Source organism: Triticum dicoccoides, chromosome 4A (genome assembly GCF_002162155.2).
Source record: "Triticum dicoccoides isolate Atlit2015 ecotype Zavitan chromosome 4A, WEW_v2.0, whole genome shotgun sequence".
In the NCBI taxonomy this organism is placed as follows: Eukaryota; Viridiplantae; Streptophyta; class Magnoliopsida; order Poales; family Poaceae; genus Triticum; species Triticum dicoccoides.
Window position 1 is genome coordinate 74,674,269 of NC_041386.1, and position 17,291 is coordinate 74,691,559.

The window sequence follows — 17,291 nt, forward strand, 5'->3', positions numbered from 1 at the left end:
GCCGGGGGCGGTTCGTCCTCCATGACGGGTGGGCCGCCCACGCCGTGGTAGCGTAAAGCGTGTCCACGAGCGAGGTACGCCGTCCCGTCCTGTCCCGTCGCGTGCCAACGGCCCCATCCGTCAACAACCCGCATTAAAGCGTCGGCCCGCGCAGCTGACACCCACTTACCGGTGGGCCGCGAAGGAAAAAAAAAATTAGCGCCGTTGTTACTACTACTACTACCCACCTGGCCGGCCAAACGGTCTTCTTCCCCCGTAACCGCACGAGTGTTTCCGCTCCGCCTTTCACTGCCCCCGGTCAAATCCCGAATCTCAAAGCCCACAAAACCCCGCACGCCGACGTGCGGGTCCCGGGGGGCCGGCGCGTCGGGCCATCGGGGCCGTAGGATGGTTAGGTTTTGCGACCCGTCGAGCCGTCCAACGCTCGGCCTTGCATTTCGGGAATCTCCGCTCCCCCAGATCCGCCTCCGCTTCACATACCGCGGCCTCCTCCTCCCCCCCGCCTCCCCCCACACTAGCACACACTGCCGCTCGCCTCCGTCTCTCCTCCCCCGTCGCAACGCTGCCACCGGGCCGGGCGAAATAAACCATCGGAACCGGGGGGAAAAGCACGCCAAAACCCTAGATCTCCAGCTCGCATTGCCCGTCTATGACCCTCGGCCCCCGCTGAGGCACGGCCATGGCCTCCGCGGCCGTCATCCCCTCCCCCGCCGGCGGCGCCGCGCCCGTGCAGGGGGCCGCCGAGCCCGCCGGCTGGCTCATGGACGAGCGCGACGGCTTCATCTCCTGGCTGCGGGGCGAGTTCGCCGCCGCCAACGCCATCATCGACCTCCTCGTCGTCCACCTCCGCGCCGTCGGCGACCCGGGCGAGTACGACCACGTCTTCGCCGCCGTGCAGCAGCGCCGCCACCACTGGGCGCCCGTCATCCACATGCAGCAGTTCTTCCCCGTCGCCGACGTCGCCTACGCGCTGCAGCAGTCCGGCTGGCGCCGCCGCCTGCCGCCCCCGCAGCAGCACGGCCCCGTCGTCTCGCCGGCCCCGCCGCCGCCTCCGCCGCGCCGCCCCTCCTTCGCGCCCTCCCACAACCACTCCCACTCCCACCACCGCCACGCCGCCCACCATCGCTACGATCCGCCGCGTGGCGCCGGCAACGTCCCCCCTGCCGGATCCGATAAAGATGGTGAGACGCCTTCTCTTGGTTTCTCTCTTTGTTTGGTACACCTGCTAGTGTCGTCTGTTGTTACAAAGGACGGCGCCTTTTCTCGTCTTTTGTTTTGTTGGGTCCTAAAATGGGTCGATCCATGAAATGGGTTTCTGGTGTCGAGACACCTGCTTGCTAATTGAACGAATAGAGGTGTGATCTCGGGTATGCATAGAGTTATCTTCCTCTTCCCTCCAGGTGAGGGTGTCTGCCGTCAAAATTCCTGTCCCGATTGGTAAAGTGCAGTCGCTTCTCTTTGTATTTTTGTATTTTTCTTGTTTAATAATAATATAAGTATTCAGGTCCTAAAAGGGTAAGCCTTTTTGCGTTGTCTTGTGTAGCAGGATGCAAAATTCTAATTGGGGAGGTCCTAACCTACTGGATAAAGTTGTCCAAATATAGCTTTTCTGTGCAAAGATATCTATGTGTAGGGTAGGTACGTGTAAGATCAATTTGAGTTGCTTCACGCTCAAACATTTTCCTTTTTAGCATTCCGCGTTTCTGTTTGTTCAATAGCTGAATCAATCAATGCGATGGCTATTACTTACGGCAGAAGGTATGGCGCAAACTTTCGGCGGAACGTCCTAAGACATGATTCCCGCCCAAGCGGTCTGATTATGCCATGCGGTTACTCCTGTCTGTATTTCTTTTTTGCTTTCTTGTTTAATACTAATAAGTATTCAGGTCCGAAAAGGGTAAGCTTTTGCGTTATGTCTTGTGTAGCTCTATACAAATACTCCTAATTGCACAGGTCCTAAGCTACTGATGAAGTTACCCGAAAATAGCTTTTCTGTGTTAAGATATGTGTAGGGTAGGCACATGTAAGATCACTTTGAGTTGTTTCACACGGAAACATTTTCCTTCTGACCATACAACGGTTTTGTTTGTTCAGTAGCTGAATGGATCAATGGGATGGTTATTTCATACGGCAAAAGGTATGGCGCAAACTTTCGGCGCAACGTCCTAGGGCATGATTCCACCCAAACCGTCTGATTATGCTATGCATCATCGTTGGAGGCGTTGCCGGTGTCGTGCTAACTCATCATGCCGTAGTCTGTCATTAGTTTTGGCTATTTATTATGCGATAAAAAGTTGGTTACCTGTGCTTTACCAATGATTCCTGCCCAAGCGTCGGTGCGACGTCCTAGAGCATGATTCCTGCCTAAGTCGTCCGATTATGCCACGTAGCAGTGCGCTCTTGCTCCATGTTGGGCTTCTGGCTGACATGGGAGGCTTTATCAGTGTCGTGCTAACTCGTCACGCCATAGTCTATCATTAGTTTTGAGATATATTTATATAATAAAAGTTGATGACCTGTGCTTTACCAATGCCACGATAAATAAAGCAGTATGCTATTATTAGCTTTGCGGGCTAGAAACGCTACATTAATTATATTAATTATAAAAGAAAAATGCCATATTTCTTTTTATTATTAAGTGAGATGAAAAGAGAAGAATCTAAGTTAAGCACCAGTAACTTTTTTGGGGCCAGAATCTGAGGGCATAGAGATATACTCCCTCCGTCCCAAAATAAGTGTCTTGACTTTGATACAACTTTGTACTAAAGTTACTACAAAGTTGAGACACTTATTTTGGGACGGAAGGAGTATATGACAGATATTACACCTGTTTCGTTTGTATAATATATATACTAGAACTCAATTTTCAATTATATCATAACAAAATGGCTACTTATCGTACATAATATCTACGGGCTTTGGTAATCATACTATCCTTATATGTCTTCCGCCCAATGATTTCTGTAGGTGCAATAAGTTTGTATTTTCTGTTCTTGCTGATATTGTGATTATGGCATGATTAAAAACTGTACTTCAAGTTTACAGCTATTATTCAAAATCATGTCCAATTAGTTTCTCATGTACTCTTGATGCTTCTAGGGCGTGAATTTCATAACAAAGAAGGGAAGGGACTGAAGGAAGGGGAGAACATCGCTGATGCTAAAGGTCCACAGTTGGATTCTCCTGTTACTGATGGTACCCCCCGCCCCCCTCACACAAACATTGTGCAACTTCATTTCTTTATTGCTATTTGACACATCAGATAGTATTTGAACCAAAGAAGTTTGTGTTAGGGTTTTGTAAATAGTGTGCTGCCATTGTGCTCCATATTAAGCCTTGTTTCTTCACTTCAAGTGTAAAACTGCTGAGCTACATTTTCAGTTTTTTAGTTGTCAATTAATATTCTGCTATTTTTTGTTTAGTTGTCAATTTATAGAACTATAGACAATCCCGAACTTTTGGATCCTCCTTGTTGTTTATTTGTAATTGAGTGTCCTTAGGATGGACAACTGAACTTTCTGATACATACTATTTTACTTGCATATGCTATTAAATCTTTATTTTGTCAAACTGAAGGGATGCAATTTAATGTTTTTAGTAAGGATTGCAAATTACCCTCTCTGAGCCATGTCCTTGTTTTGTAAATTGTGTGGCAGGTGAGAAAAATTCTAGCCTGCAAATTATTGCTGAAGGAAGCAGCAAAGTGGTTCCAACTCCTGTAGAATATACAACCAGTGAAATCATTGATGGCAAGCCGGTATGTTGCCCTGCAATTCAGAATTTCAAAATCTGCACTTCAGTTTTCTCTTTCATGCAGTTTCCTTGGAATCTCAAACTTCAGTCGAACTTCATTATCCTGTTACAAAACACGCCATGATGAAATGTGCTCTATGCTTCTTTAGGTTAATACTGTTGAAGGGCTCAAGGTTTATGAAGGGTTGGTAAATGTGACTGAGATAAACAAGATTGTTTCTTTAGTTAATGAAACAAAAGCTTCTTCTCGTCGAGGAGGGTTCGAAGGTAATTATGTAGCCTCTAAAGTTATTTGTTTCTGTGCCTATGTGCATCACCCGTGTGATCGTGTGTGTGTAGTGTGTTAGTGTAACTGTGTGCACTTTTGCCACATTGAATTCTGAATTTATATCTAAATTGCATACTGTCAGAGTATTGCCTAGTTGAACATCTAGGGAAATGTCACAACTTAGCAGAGTCTGTTACCCTGGGCTAGTTGGCCATTTGCCTCTAGTTTTTGTTCTTCATTTCTGTACAAACAGATAATGTCCTAATCTGTCTTTATCTAATTTTGGGGGTACTGTGATTCAACTATTTTATTGGACTTCACCATTAATTTTTGCTTGGTGCAAAAAGTGGGCCAGACTGTTATTGTTGGTAAAAGACCACTGAAGGGTCATGGAAGCGTAATTATTCAGCTGGGAGTTCCTATCATTGAAGGCCCTCTTGAAGATGAAAATCAAAGAGGTATGCCAAGCTTTTACCACAGAATCTCATGTTATTATTCTCGTATTCTGATGCCTTCCTTCTTTTATTTTAAATGTGGGTTCAGAGACAACAAGGGTGGAGCCTGTTCCTGGGTTGCTGCATGACCTGTTTGATCGCTTCTTTCGGCAGGGAATTGTACCTTCTAAGCCAGATTATTGTGTTGTTGACTTCTACTATGAGGTAACTTGTTCACGCTGTAAGACGTTCTTCTCTGAAAATGCATTCTAATAATGACCAATTGATTTTTTTTTTCAGGAGGAATATTCCCATCCTCAGCAACCTCCCTCTTGGTATGGTAGGCCACTTTGTACCCTCTGCCTGACAGAGTGTGATATGGTGTTTGGCCGAGTTATTTTTGGAGAACGAGGTGATAACAGAGGCCCTTTGAAGTTCTCTCTCTCTACAGGGTAAGCCTTTCCCCAGTAATTTTCATGTCACATTGAAGGGGAGCCTTGGCGCAGTGGTAAAGCTGCTGCCTTGTGACCATGAGGTCATGGGTTCAAGTCCTGGAAACAGCCTCTTACAGAAATGTAGGGAAAGGCTGCGTACTATAGACCCAAAGTGGTCGGACCCTTCCCTGGACCCTGCGCAAGCGGGAGCTACATGCACCAGGTTGCCCATTGATGGTATTCTTAAGAGGCTTGTACTGACCCTTCTTCACTCTCCAATTTTTTCTAATTTACATCTTCGGTAGCAGACATCATATGCCGTAACGTGAGAAGCCTGTGATCATGTCATGTATTTTAGTTGGTACATAAACACATGTTTAGCTGTGCAAACAGTCTTCACGTTTTGAATTTCTCAACCAGGACAAATTAACATAATATCGGTCATAATTAAATCAAAATAGTCCTTTGTAATAAGATGATATGGTAATTATTGATTGGTCAATGCCTGTTATCATCAGTTGTGCGTTCGTAGCTTCATTGGGCTCCATATATAATTCGTAATGTTGACCATGTAGTAAATTTAATAGGTAAACCCTGTTTGACTACACTTTCTAAACATTTTTCTCCTATCTCTCAATTTCAGGTCTCTTGTAGTGTTGCAAGGGAGAAGTGCTGATGTAGCCAAGCGAGCTATTCCTGCTACACGTAAGCAGCGAATCCTTCTAACTTTCGGGAAGTCTGTGGCAAGAAAAGTTGCAGCATCGGAAAGTGCTTCACGGCCTTCCGCCCCGTTAACACCTCCTTCTATGCCCTGGGGTCCACCATCAAGGCCAGCTAATGTGAGGCCACATTCTCCAAGTCCGCAGCACTTTGGATACACCCCGACCAGCAGCGTACTTCCAGCACCAACAACTGGACCTCATCACATCCCTCCGTCTGATGGGATGCAGCCACTCTTTGTAGCACCTGCTCCTGTTGCTGCCGCAGCCATACCTTTCCCAGCAGCTGTTCCCTTGCCAAATGCAACGGCAGCTTGGATGCCAGAAGCTGCCCCACCTCGATTCCCTGTTCCAGGCACAGGCGTCTTCCTTCCTCCTGGATCAGCTCACCAGCTGCCCCATCAGATGATACAAGCTTCCCATGCTCATGCGGAACCTAATTCTCCAAGAGGTTCAGCAGCTTATGTGCATAACAAGGGTACTGGCATGGAGGTGGCTAATGGCAGTGCTTCTCCAAGGAGCTCAGGAACAACAAGAAGGGCCGATACAACCGAGGCACAACCAGAGTGCAATGGGAGCTCTAGTTCTGCGGGTGAGGAGCAGCAGAACGGTGGTACGAAGAATGCTGGGCTCAGCAAGGTTGAGCCAAGTGCCGCTAAATAGAAGGAAGGAGGTATAGTACATAGAGAACAGAAACGTGAGATGAGGAAACCTCAATTTTCCAGGTCATGGTTGCGGGCAACTCTCATATCCTTGACAAGCGCAAGTACCTTGATGCCGTCGAGTTGTCTTGAGAATGAATGAAAAGCCGTCTTAAATTTTGTAGCCGATCGATCTGTAGCAAAACTGTATCATGCTGCTTTAACTTATCGCCTGCTTGCTACAATTATGGGAGTATGGGCTAAGATGTTCAACATGTTATCTGGGCCTGTTCTGTTCTTATTGTGCTGGTGTTACTTGTTCGTCTCATGTGCATATTTCGTCGATTCTTCTCGAGTTGCAATCCTGTGACAAGCTGAAAATGTTGCCCCGCTGACTAGTCTGTGAGTCTTAATTTGTCTACTCGTGCCGTCTTGTTTGTCCGTCTGATGTTAGCTAGGGTCGCCTTCGTTTGGTCATATTCGGTGGCCTTCCGTGGCAACCGGTTGACGAAGCGTTCAATTCGCCTAGATAACATCGCCTCCAAATTCTCGTCCTAGGTGTGGGCGTGGCGTTGTGTGGCGCCGGCACCGCAAAGGATGGATACGAAATGCTGAACAGATCAACACAACTGCTACTTACTAGCTCAGTTACGCAACGATGAAGCTACAATCACGTTACACATGCATGACACGGCATGACCCGATTACACGAGCGCACTGCCTACAGTCGGCAACGGTCGTAAGATCAGAGGGCGGCGCCGGCACGGCGGTGGCGCTTGCCGTGCCTGCGCCGGTCCGACGACCTGGCCTCGCCCGACGGGAGGTACATGGCCGCCTCGGCGCCCACCCTGCACTCCGGCAGCGGCGCCGGGTACCGCGCGCGGTCGTAGCAGTAGCCGTACGTCATGTGCCGCGCCCGGACCCTCTCCATCGCCGCCCGCTGCCTGGTCGGCATCGCGCTGCCGCCCTCCGGCTCGCACGCCGACTGGGCTTGATCATGGGCGCAGCCGTGGAGCTCGAGGTCGGTGAACTCGGCGACGTAGGGCGCGTACTTGTAGTCCACCTTGTAGCGGCCGCCCGAGGTGGCCCAGCTGGAGCCGTCCCAGATGGTGGCGTAGAGCGACATGGGCTTGGACGGGAACTGCGCCCCCATCGCCTCGCTCCTCACCACCTCCCTGATCGGCGTCCCGTCCACGTAGAACCTGCACACACACACAAAAACGTCAGACACACCGTCAAACCAACGCATCACATTCCATCCATACCATCAATCCAAGCATCCAACACAGCACATTCACGTGAACATATTTGCGGTGAAAACCAGACTTGGGTTGGGCATGTGAACGGTGAACCTGAACAGACCGAGTTGGCTCATGTGAAAACGCACGGTGAAAAGTGGAGGAGGTGGTGGTGGTAGCTTTCTTCCCCATCAATTCAAAAGTTGGCGAGCTGCGAGTGATCACACAGGACTTGCAGGGTAGGGGAGAAAGCAGGTGCAATGAGGAAAAGGCAGCGGCACGGGGATCCTGGTGGAAGGATCAGGCGCAGCCATGGCCCTAGCCATGCACATGCTGTGATGAATGAATGCTCGGGCTCAGCTTCAGTGGATGGATGGAAACTGTAAAAGCCGACGCCCCCATTTCTCATGCCAACTTTATTCACCCACACGATCAGGCAGCATGACTGTGTGAGTAGGAGTGAATGACTGTGAGTAAGTGTGTGTGACTGTGTGAGTAATTTTACGGACCATGCAAATGGATCCGTGATCTGAATTAGATCAGGTGGAGGAAGAAATAAATGGCTTTGATATTGAGATCGATGTTTCTTGTTTGAAGCCAGCAGTGTTGAAGCGTAGTAGCGGGGCAGCGCTATCTGCATGCCCGTTGTGGCAAGGCTATCTACTCGATTTCGGGCCCTCGGTACTTGAAATTATTAAAGCGGCGACGGCATGAGGAATCTGTAAGCTGTAAAGAACAAGAGCCAATTTCTCTCAATCATGTCATGAGGGTGGAAAAAGAAAGGGGGAAAAGGAAAGGGGAAGAGGCAGCAACAAAAAAAGAGTGCCTGAAGCTAGCTAATACCAGCAGCAGAGATTATCTATCTTGCTACATTGTTGTATAGCACATGCGACATTGCTAAGCTGAACTACCATGGCGAAGAGCAGTCAGGTACTGACACTATTTTTTTATGAAAGGACGCAAAGATGGTAGTACTGTGTCCTGTAAGCATTGAAAATATTGATATGTGCTTAAAGGATCACTAATTTGCTGCGTACACGTGTACTTGGAACTTGTATGTACAAAGTACACGACCACAGTTGTGGTTCAGGCATCCACGAGTCGTGTCCACAGAATTCAGCCTACGGGCTATAATAGTTCAGAAACATTCAGAAATGCCGCTTAAGCAACATTGATCCTGGCTGTATAATGATAGCCCTGGAGCAAGCAGAGCTAATCGAAGTCAGGTAGTAATTGGCTACGGCTGTTGCAGCTAAAACTATTCTACATTATGCCAGAAGCCCCACTTGAGGGGGCTCCCAGTCTGAAGTTCTGAAACTCGTTAACTGCTCAAGGTTCAGGCCGATCAAACCTTGCAGCGAATGCAGTGTCGATCGATCGATCACGAGTAAGAGTAAGTGAGATTGGTGGAGGTGAGAGCGGGGGCAGGGGCTTACACGATGGTGCGATTGGTCCAGAGGATGGAGTAGCGGTGGAAGTCCTGCGTGGGGTCGAACCAGAGGCCGTACCGCTCCTCCCGGCCGACCGCCGTGCTGCCGTCGCCGTACACGTTGGTCTGCACCCTCCACTCCTTCCCCTTGACGTTACCCAGGAACTCGAAGTCCAGCTCGTCGTGCGTCTTCTCGTACACGTCGCCGTTGGACATCTGCCGGAATCCACGCAATGCCAAAGTTTGTTAGTAATTCCCTCGCCGCTCTCTCTCTGCATTACATCGGTTGTTTTCCAAGAAGTGCAGTGCAGTGTAGTGAAGGGATGATGCTAATGTTTACTCACGTAGAAGGCGACGACGACGCCGGCGGCGTAGTCGGAGGGCAGCTTGATGCTGGCGCTGAAGAGGCCGTGGAGGTACGCGCCCTGCGACGCGAACCCGGAGCCTGAAGAATACACCAAACAAACAGAGGCAGGCCCGATGAGGATCGGAACTACGGAAGGCGGCGACAAGAACAGGTGGATCGATCGATCGATGAAGCATCGGGCACCTACCGGTCCTCTCGTCGAGGGAGATGTGGACTCGCTTGCCGTCGCCGTGGAGCCTGAGGTTGGAGTCCCCGAACAGCTGGGTGTAGCCCTCCCCGAAGGTGAGCGCCGCCGCCGGGCGGGGGACCATGACCTCGTCCCCGGCGCCGGCGGACGCCGCAACCCAAGCGGACGACGCCAGGAGGACGGCCAAGAGGAGGCGAGACGCCATTGGTTCTCTTCTCTCCCCTGCTTCTCCCCTCTGTCCCTTCCTCGACTCCCCTCGGCTCTCCTCTATATCGTGCTGGCTGGCCGCAGCTCACTGCTGCTTCCTCTCTCGCCTCGTCTCTAGTGCAGCGACTACTCCTAGGCCGCCGATGGATTGCAAAGGAAGCTAGCTTTCCATACGGCGTTTTTATCGGGAGTTGCGCCTCGCAGTTTCGTTTTGAGCGAGCAGCCTGCGCCGCGCCGCCCGTGGTGGCGGATCTTAATTAATTATCACGCCCACCCCAATTACTTAGACAGGATCCGTATCCTGATTGAGGCCTTGATTGCTGTGGATAACCAAATATATCCCGCCCAATGGCCCAACCATTCTCTCGCCCCGCCATTAATTCGCAAATCAAAAACCTAGTACTACCCACGTCACAACCTCTCCGGTGATTCGATTATTATTGTGTAGTACTCCCTTTGATCCTTTTTAGTTTGCATATAAGATTTAACTGAAGTCAAGTCTCGTAAAGTTTGACCAACTTTATAAAAAAAAGTCTCAACATTCACAATCTAAAATCAATATCACTAGATGTGTCATGACTTAAAGTTTCATATTATATAACTTTAGCATGACAGATATTGATATTTTTTCATATAAATACGGTCAAACTTTGTGAAATTTGATTCCAGAGAATTATAATATGGATAGTAAAAAGGACCGGAGGGAGTACCGTTGAATGCCCGCACGAGCTTCCCGTTCCCTCGGTTGTGACTCGACCGGTCCATACTGATACTGCTGTTAGCACACCACATACATACTGCCCAGGGCCTGGGCCTGCAGGCTGCGGCATGAGGAGGAAGAGTGCAAACGGCACGTCCAGGGACAGGCTGGTCGACAGACATTCGACGTATTGTAGCATTGGGGTGGCGAAGCCATCGTATTCGTGGGGCGTAGCGTGAGCCAGATGATGGGACGCATTCGGGGTCCAGACGAGGCGACGACCGGCAAGGTATCCTAGGAATGTCGAGCCGGACGGGAGGAGGAGCAGGCGGCTGCGGCGCCGGTGTCCTGGAAATGGCTCGTCGGGGTTTGGAGCGCTGCCATCAATTGCGCGACGCAGTGTCGACCGCAGGCGCCGGAAATTTAGGGGGCGGGCTGGACTGGATCCGACGGCCGACACAGGGGCCCCGGCGTACTCTACGCGTGGTGAGGTAGGTTTTGTAGCTTTCCCGCTCTGACGCCGTCGTGTATGTGTAGCGGCCTGAAACGGAAGCGGGACAGACAGACAGGCAGCCACCTTTGCTCCTGTGTGCTCGCATCACAACACCTGCGTCTCTTTCTGAGCACTTTCACCGTGTGTGCATACATACAGTAGCACTCCTACTCCAGTCTGCTCTGCTCACATTGTGTGAGAGTGAGAGGCGAGAGCTAGCTACCCTTGCACGGCGAACCACGGAGAGGGTACTGGTACTAGCAGTACGACACTCAACAGTGCAAAGGTTAATCACGATTGAATGTGAGCCTGTCAGTGGTAGATCGAGTGAATGCAGCGGCTACAAACAGCTGTGGGGGAAAAGGGGATACACCGGGGCCTAGTAGCGAGCGGGTAATCCTCACCCTCTTCCCCCTTTTGGACCATCGATCCCGGGGCGGGCAGGCAGGCTGTCGAGCCCAGCCCAGCGCCATGGATTGTCGCTGGGCGGGCGCCCTGCCCGACGCCGATCGGGTCGCTTTCTCGCGGGGGCGCCCGCCCGCCTGCCCGCTTCTTTTCCGCTTGCATTTAGGCCATCTCCATCACGCGACTTCAAACGAACATCCGGTTTGATCAGATTTTGTCTTTTTAGGGCGTCGATGGGTTTACCCGTGTCTGGTCTTGTCCGTGGGTCGTGCGTGCACCCATCGAACGGCCGCATCTTAAATCACGTTCGCGTTGGACATGATTTAAAAAAATAGAAAAACGTAAATAAAATGACTAAAAAAATTAAATAAGCGCAGTTTTAATAAACATAAAACTTAGTTAGGGTCGCCACGGCCACAAAACGGCCCAGTTTCACATCCAACTTGACATAATTCAATATAAAAAAAGGAAATAAAAAACGGCCGCTGCCAACGCGCTCCTGCCCGTGCCTGTCGATGCCGCCGCCGTCGCCGTCTTCAGTGGCCGCCGACGTTGTCGTCGTCGCTGACGAGGTCCACGTAGGCCGGCGGCGTCCAGAGGTGGGCCGGCGGTGCGTGGTAGACGGGTGCGGGCTGGACGGCAGGAGGTGCCTGCACGACCTCCTCCCGTGGCGACGCCTCCCGCTCCAATGACCGCGGCGGAGTGGCGCACCAGTTCATGCCCACGGCGGCGACCATCTCCGGTGCCGTGCAGGACCAGCCCCACCCCTGACCCAGCAGACCCGGGTGGCACGCGACCACCAGCTCCTCCTTCATCGCCTCCTCCTCGGGGATGGCTACCTCGCCGGCGGCGGAGCTGGCCATCATCTCCTCCAGGCCCTCCCATTGCCGCTCATCGTGCATGTACATGGAGTCCTCCATGACACGCGTCATGAAACGGGCCTCCTCCTCCGCTGTCATGCGAGGAGGTGGTGGTGGAGATGGCGAAGGCGACGGCGAGGGCGTGGGCGTGGGCGTGAGGCCGCGCACCAGCCTCCGCCCGCGCTGCGCGCTCCCGACGTGGTCGTCGTGGCCCAGACGCCGTGCCGGCGAAGAAGGAGGCACGTCACACGTCGTGCTCGTCCCTGAGTCAGGTATCCCAGAGGTAGGAGTACGGGGCGTACCTGTCGTTGTAGTACAGGTCGTCCGGGAGGAGGCGGCGGCGGCGCCCGATCTCTTGACGGCGTGCACGGCCGCTCGCCGGGACCGGCGGGATCGGCACACGGTCGGCGCTGAGGTGCCATCCGTTGGGGAGGTGGACGTCGCTCCAGGGGAGCGGCGTCCTCGTCTTCCAATAACGGCGGCACACGACGCGTGGATGTAGTGCCGGTCGCGCTCGCCGGCGGACGTGGGGGCGATGGAGAAAGCGGGCGGCGCGGGGGCACGACATGGTGGTGATGCGGCCTCCTTCTTCACGGAGCCGGCGCGGCGCCCCGACGAGGAGCCGGCCTCGTGGTCGTGCTTCCCCTTGCGGTTCCAAAAGCCCATGGCTTCGAGGTGGCCGTCCGGCGAGCTCGACAAGGGAGGGCTAGGGTTTAGCGCGGTCGGGTTTCGAGAAGGCCGCGGGATGGAGTGGAGCAGTGTGGACGACGACCGGTCCACGGGTTCCCCATTTAAGAAGGACGGCGATTTTTCACTGGGCCGATGACAGATGGGGTCGGCCACCCGTGTGCATTGATGTTGGCGGGAGAGAGGTAGGTGGCCGCCCCGCCACACGGGAAGACGCGGACGAGCGGCGCGTCCGTTCGATGTCCGCGGTGACCCAAACCCGGCGCAAAATGCGCTTGAAATGGGTCGGCTCGGACACAAAACGGACTAGATGGGTCCGGGCGTCGCGCGTTGGGTCGCCTCGTTTATCCGTTTTACCTTAAACAGACGGTGTCGGATAGGAGAGGGTCGCGCGCGGTGGAGTTGGCCTTAATCAGTAGGTAATGAGTAGGGATGGCCCGACGGGATGAGGAAGCGAAGCGAGTGAGGACTACTGACTGCTGCTTTGCCTTTGTGTGGGTGGGCGACGATGCGTTGGAGCTTTGGCCCCGAGCGTATCTTTTCTGGTGGAGGTTTTGTTTGCTTGCTGTTAGATGTTTATCCTCCATGGCGCTACTGTACTCTCCCTGTCCCCCACTCTCTATATCTCTCGTGTCGTTGTGCGTGAAAGGTCAATGAGAGCATCTCCAACGGCAGAGGGGAAAACATGAATTTGCCATGCCGATCTGAAAACGTCCCATGCCGATCGTTCATGCTCGCCCATCTGGCACGCAAAGCAGTAAACCCAAGTACATAGAAAAAAGTCAGGCACAACCCATTTGCATTCTGTTACGCCCACAAGAAGCCCCAAAACGATAAGACAGTGAGGAAAAAGAAGAAGAAAACAATATAACCTTGCAAAAACAAAACAAAATGATTGCCATGATATATAAAATGGAAATTGCCGGGCCACACCGGACCTCCCGCCTGTACGTCGTTTGATCCAGGCAAACATATTGCAAAGCCTATGACATTTTTGAACTACAACACAAATGTCCATGGCAAAAGTAGATGGCTTTGCGCAAGAAACAAACAAGAATTTGCCATGATCACACTACTTTGCCATGGCAACAAAATTTCATGAAAAAATGCCATGACAAAACAGACTACTTACCATGGCATGATGCTATCCTCGGTAAAGGTCCATGTACATTGGGCTATAGCATTTCTTTACTGAACACAAAATGTACATGGTTTTTGCATATGAAAAAGCAAAAAATGCTATAATGCAAGCAGTTTGCCATGGCAAACACGTGATAATTAACATGGCATAATTTTTTTATCATTAGTTAGATTTTTTGCCATTATCAATTACTAAATTTGCCATGGTTAAACCTAAAAATGCCATGATGAAAAAACTAAATTTACCATGGTCATTTACTAAATTTGCTGTGTTCAATAAACTAAATTTACCGTGACCGTTAACTAAATTTGTTGTGGTATATGTAATAAGTTTACCATAGTGTAGTTAAAAACTAGTTTTGCCATGGCAAGACTTGTTGTTCTTTGCCATGCTATAAAACTAAAACTAGCATGGCAATAAAACTAAATTTTTTCATGTATGTTAAAGTAAATTTGCCATGGCAAGAAAATAAAACTTTGTGAGGGAAAGAAAATAAAAATTTTCCATAGCAATGAAGAGTTAAGTTACGGACGAGGTCGAGCTCTCTCGCCCCCGCACCCCCGCGTCGCCCGCGTCTGGCGACACGGGGGGAACCAGCGCCGCCGCCCAAGCTCCGTCTACACCGTCGCTCCCCGCAGCGCCGTCGCCGGAGGGAAAGAAATTTGGCTCTCCAAAACAACTGTCTTCTCATGAAATTCGCATTCAAACTTCTTCAAAAACCCGACCTACATTGGGTCAACTGGTTTTTTCAACACTACTCTCTCGACTTCACATCTAGGCCACCAAACCCCCCTACCTCTGGAAAATCGTTAACCAACAGCTATACCACCTTCGTAAAATTTCTTTCGTCCTTACTAACAATGGCACTTCCACTTTCTTCTAGCTCGACACTTGGATTTTGCCGACTCCGCTTGCAGAAAAATACCCCCACCTTTTCTCTCACTCCACTGCTCCCTCTGTCCTGGTATCTCATGTCATGCATAATGGTTTACTCGCTACTCTGCGGAACCGCCTAACCAATGTGGCTTCTGCCGAGCTTGCGTCTGTTTTGTCTTTGTTGCAAGATGTTACCACAAGCAATGCGCCCGACGACAGGTTCCTCACCCACGGCTCCTCGTTCACCTCGAGGTGCGCCTACTCTTTGCTCTCCTCCGACCATGAGCTTGACCTCAAAGCAGGGCACATTTGGGGATCCAAGGCACCAATCAAGGTGAGGATCTTCGGCTGGCTCCTCTGCCGTGATAGGCTAAGCACGATGGCGAACTTACATCGCAAGATCATTACCTCAGGATCGTCTTGCCCTCGCTGCGATTTGTCTTCTGAGGATGCGACGCACCATGGGAAAGAAAATGAGAAGTTACGGACGAGGTCGGGCTCTCTCGCCCCCTCACCCCCGCGCCGCCCTCGTCTGGCGACATGGGGGGAACCAGCGCCGCCGCCCAAGCTCCGTCTACACCATCGCTCCCCGCAGCGCCGTCGCCAGAGGGCCGGCCGCGCGAAGCCGCGCCGCGCCCGAGGAAGGTGGCGGCGGGGCGGTCTCGTTCCCATCTTCATGCCAGAACCCCTCCCCAACCCTCGATCTGGCCTGAGCCGCTCCACCACCGCGCCCCCTCTCCAGCGCCTCCTCCCTCGTCCACTCGACGGCCGCTTGTCCCCTCCCTGGCCGGTTCCGGGGCGGCGGCGGCGCCCTGATGTCTTCCCCGCGCACTCGGCCCAGCCCGCCCAGATCCAATCTAGCGAAGCTCCTCCCCTATGGTGGCCGATTCGTGGCTGCATCGGCGGAGTCCTGCTGCTCCTGGCGCTGCGCCCCGCCCCCTGCTCCGCGTCCTTGGGTCGGGCTCCGCGGCCTCCCGCCCTCAACCACTCGCCGTCGCCGACTACGGTTCTGCCGCCACGTCTCCCTCCTCCAGCGCCCCCTGCTCCGCGTCCTTGGGTCGGGCTCCGATGCCTCCCGCCCGCAACCACTCGTCGTCGCCGACTGCGGTTTTGCCGCCACGTCTCCCTCCTCCAGTGCCCCCTGCTCCGTCGTCGTCGTCGTGCTTCTATGTGGTGCTCGCCAACGAAGGTGGCGTCGTGTCTCCTGCGACTTTGGAGCCCTCCACCTCCCAGTTCCCCTGGTGGGTTGCTGCTGTTCGTGGCTTTACCCGCTGGGGGCGCCGCACCGGTGGTCCTCACTGGTGCCCTCCGCGTCAAGGGTGCCTGCCGGCATTGCTCCACCGGTTGGATTCATCTGGATCTAGGGCCGTCCATTTCAGCGCTACCCGGCGCTATTGGCGGTTGTTCTGTGACTTATCGCGTGGCGGATGTGATCGGGGATGGGGAGAAATCCTTGGTCGGCCTGCTGCTGGCCGAGACAGCGGCGATGCTTCCCGTCGTTTCCATCTTGATGGCGTTGTCTTCATCCCTCGGTCTTGTGATGTATGGGTTGTGCTCTGTGGAGTTCTATGCTTGGTGATGCCCTTCGACTACGCCGGTGGCACACAGGTTCTGTGGTGTCGTCTCAGCTCGGCGCGACCGTTCAAATGTATCCCATGACACAGGTGGTGTCTCGGCATTGTGCAGTCTTGGTTTCCCGGCGCTTTTCGATTGCGTCGACGGTGCAGTGTCATGGTTTAGTCTTGGCTCCCCGCTGCAGTTCGAGCACCCGTGGTGCCCCTTGTTGTGTTGTTTTAGGTGTGCTTTGTGGAGTTCTATGCTTGGTGTTGCCTTCCGACTACGCCGGTGCCACACAGGTGTCGTGGCGTCATCTCGGCCCGGTGTGACCGTTCGAATGTATCCCATGACATAGGTGGTGTCGCGGCGTTGTGCAGTCTTGGTTGCCCGGTGCTTTTCGATTGCATCGATGGTGCAGTGTCATGGTTTAGTCTTGGCTTGCCTCTGTAGTTCGAGCGCCCGTGGTGCCCCTTGTTGTGTAGCGTCCCCCTCGCCATGTGTTGTCTGTGTGTTGTTTTCTCTTTATTTCTCCCTCATGTGCCCCCCTGTACTTCTGGTTCTCTTGAACCCTATCTTGTATTAGGCTGCAAAGCCTATAGACAACAAATGAATCCAATTCAGGTGGGGAGGATTTCTTCTCCCCCGGTGACAATTCAAAAAAAGAGTTAAGTTACAAAGCTAAAAAGTAAAAGCTTTTCATGTGGTCAAAAGGTAATAATGTTATGATAATTTTTCATACATTTGTCGTGTGACTATTCCCAAGAAAATGCGTTCTGATTTTCAACCCAAATTATAAGTGCCACACGTCAGGTGCATGACACTCCAACCGTGACGTGTTTCGGTGGCAATTTGAGTCACACAAGGATGGCAAATTCCAGTGACACGCGACAAATTT

The 17,291-nt window shown here is 52.1% G+C and overlaps 2 protein-coding genes across 2 annotated transcripts; one reads left to right on the forward strand and one right to left on the reverse strand.

Annotated features, from left to right (window-relative positions):
* The first annotated feature begins 483 nt into the window (after window positions 1-483).
* Window positions 484-6,570, forward strand: LOC119285065 (RNA demethylase ALKBH10B-like). The gene is made up of 8 exons (XM_037564268.1): window positions 484-1,181; window positions 3,100-3,195; window positions 3,657-3,757; window positions 3,903-4,020; window positions 4,369-4,479; window positions 4,565-4,680; window positions 4,756-4,907; window positions 5,533-6,570. The coding sequence occupies exons 1-8, from the start codon at window positions 680-682 to the stop codon at window positions 6,269-6,271; spliced, it is 1,935 nt and encodes a 644-aa protein (XP_037420165.1). The 5' UTR covers window positions 484-679; the 3' UTR covers window positions 6,272-6,570.
* Window positions 6,571-6,861: 291 nt separating this feature from the next.
* On the reverse strand, window positions 6,862-9,921 carry LOC119285066 (probable xyloglucan endotransglucosylase/hydrolase protein 28). The gene is made up of 4 exons (XM_037564269.1): window positions 9,471-9,921; window positions 9,261-9,361; window positions 8,924-9,132; window positions 6,862-7,451 (listed from the first exon to the last, which is right to left on the reverse strand). Exons 1-4 carry the CDS (start codon window positions 9,673-9,675, stop codon window positions 6,995-6,997), a joined length of 972 nt encoding a protein of 323 aa, XP_037420166.1. The 5' UTR covers window positions 9,676-9,921; the 3' UTR covers window positions 6,862-6,994.
* Window positions 9,922-17,291: the final 7,370 nt, after the last annotated feature.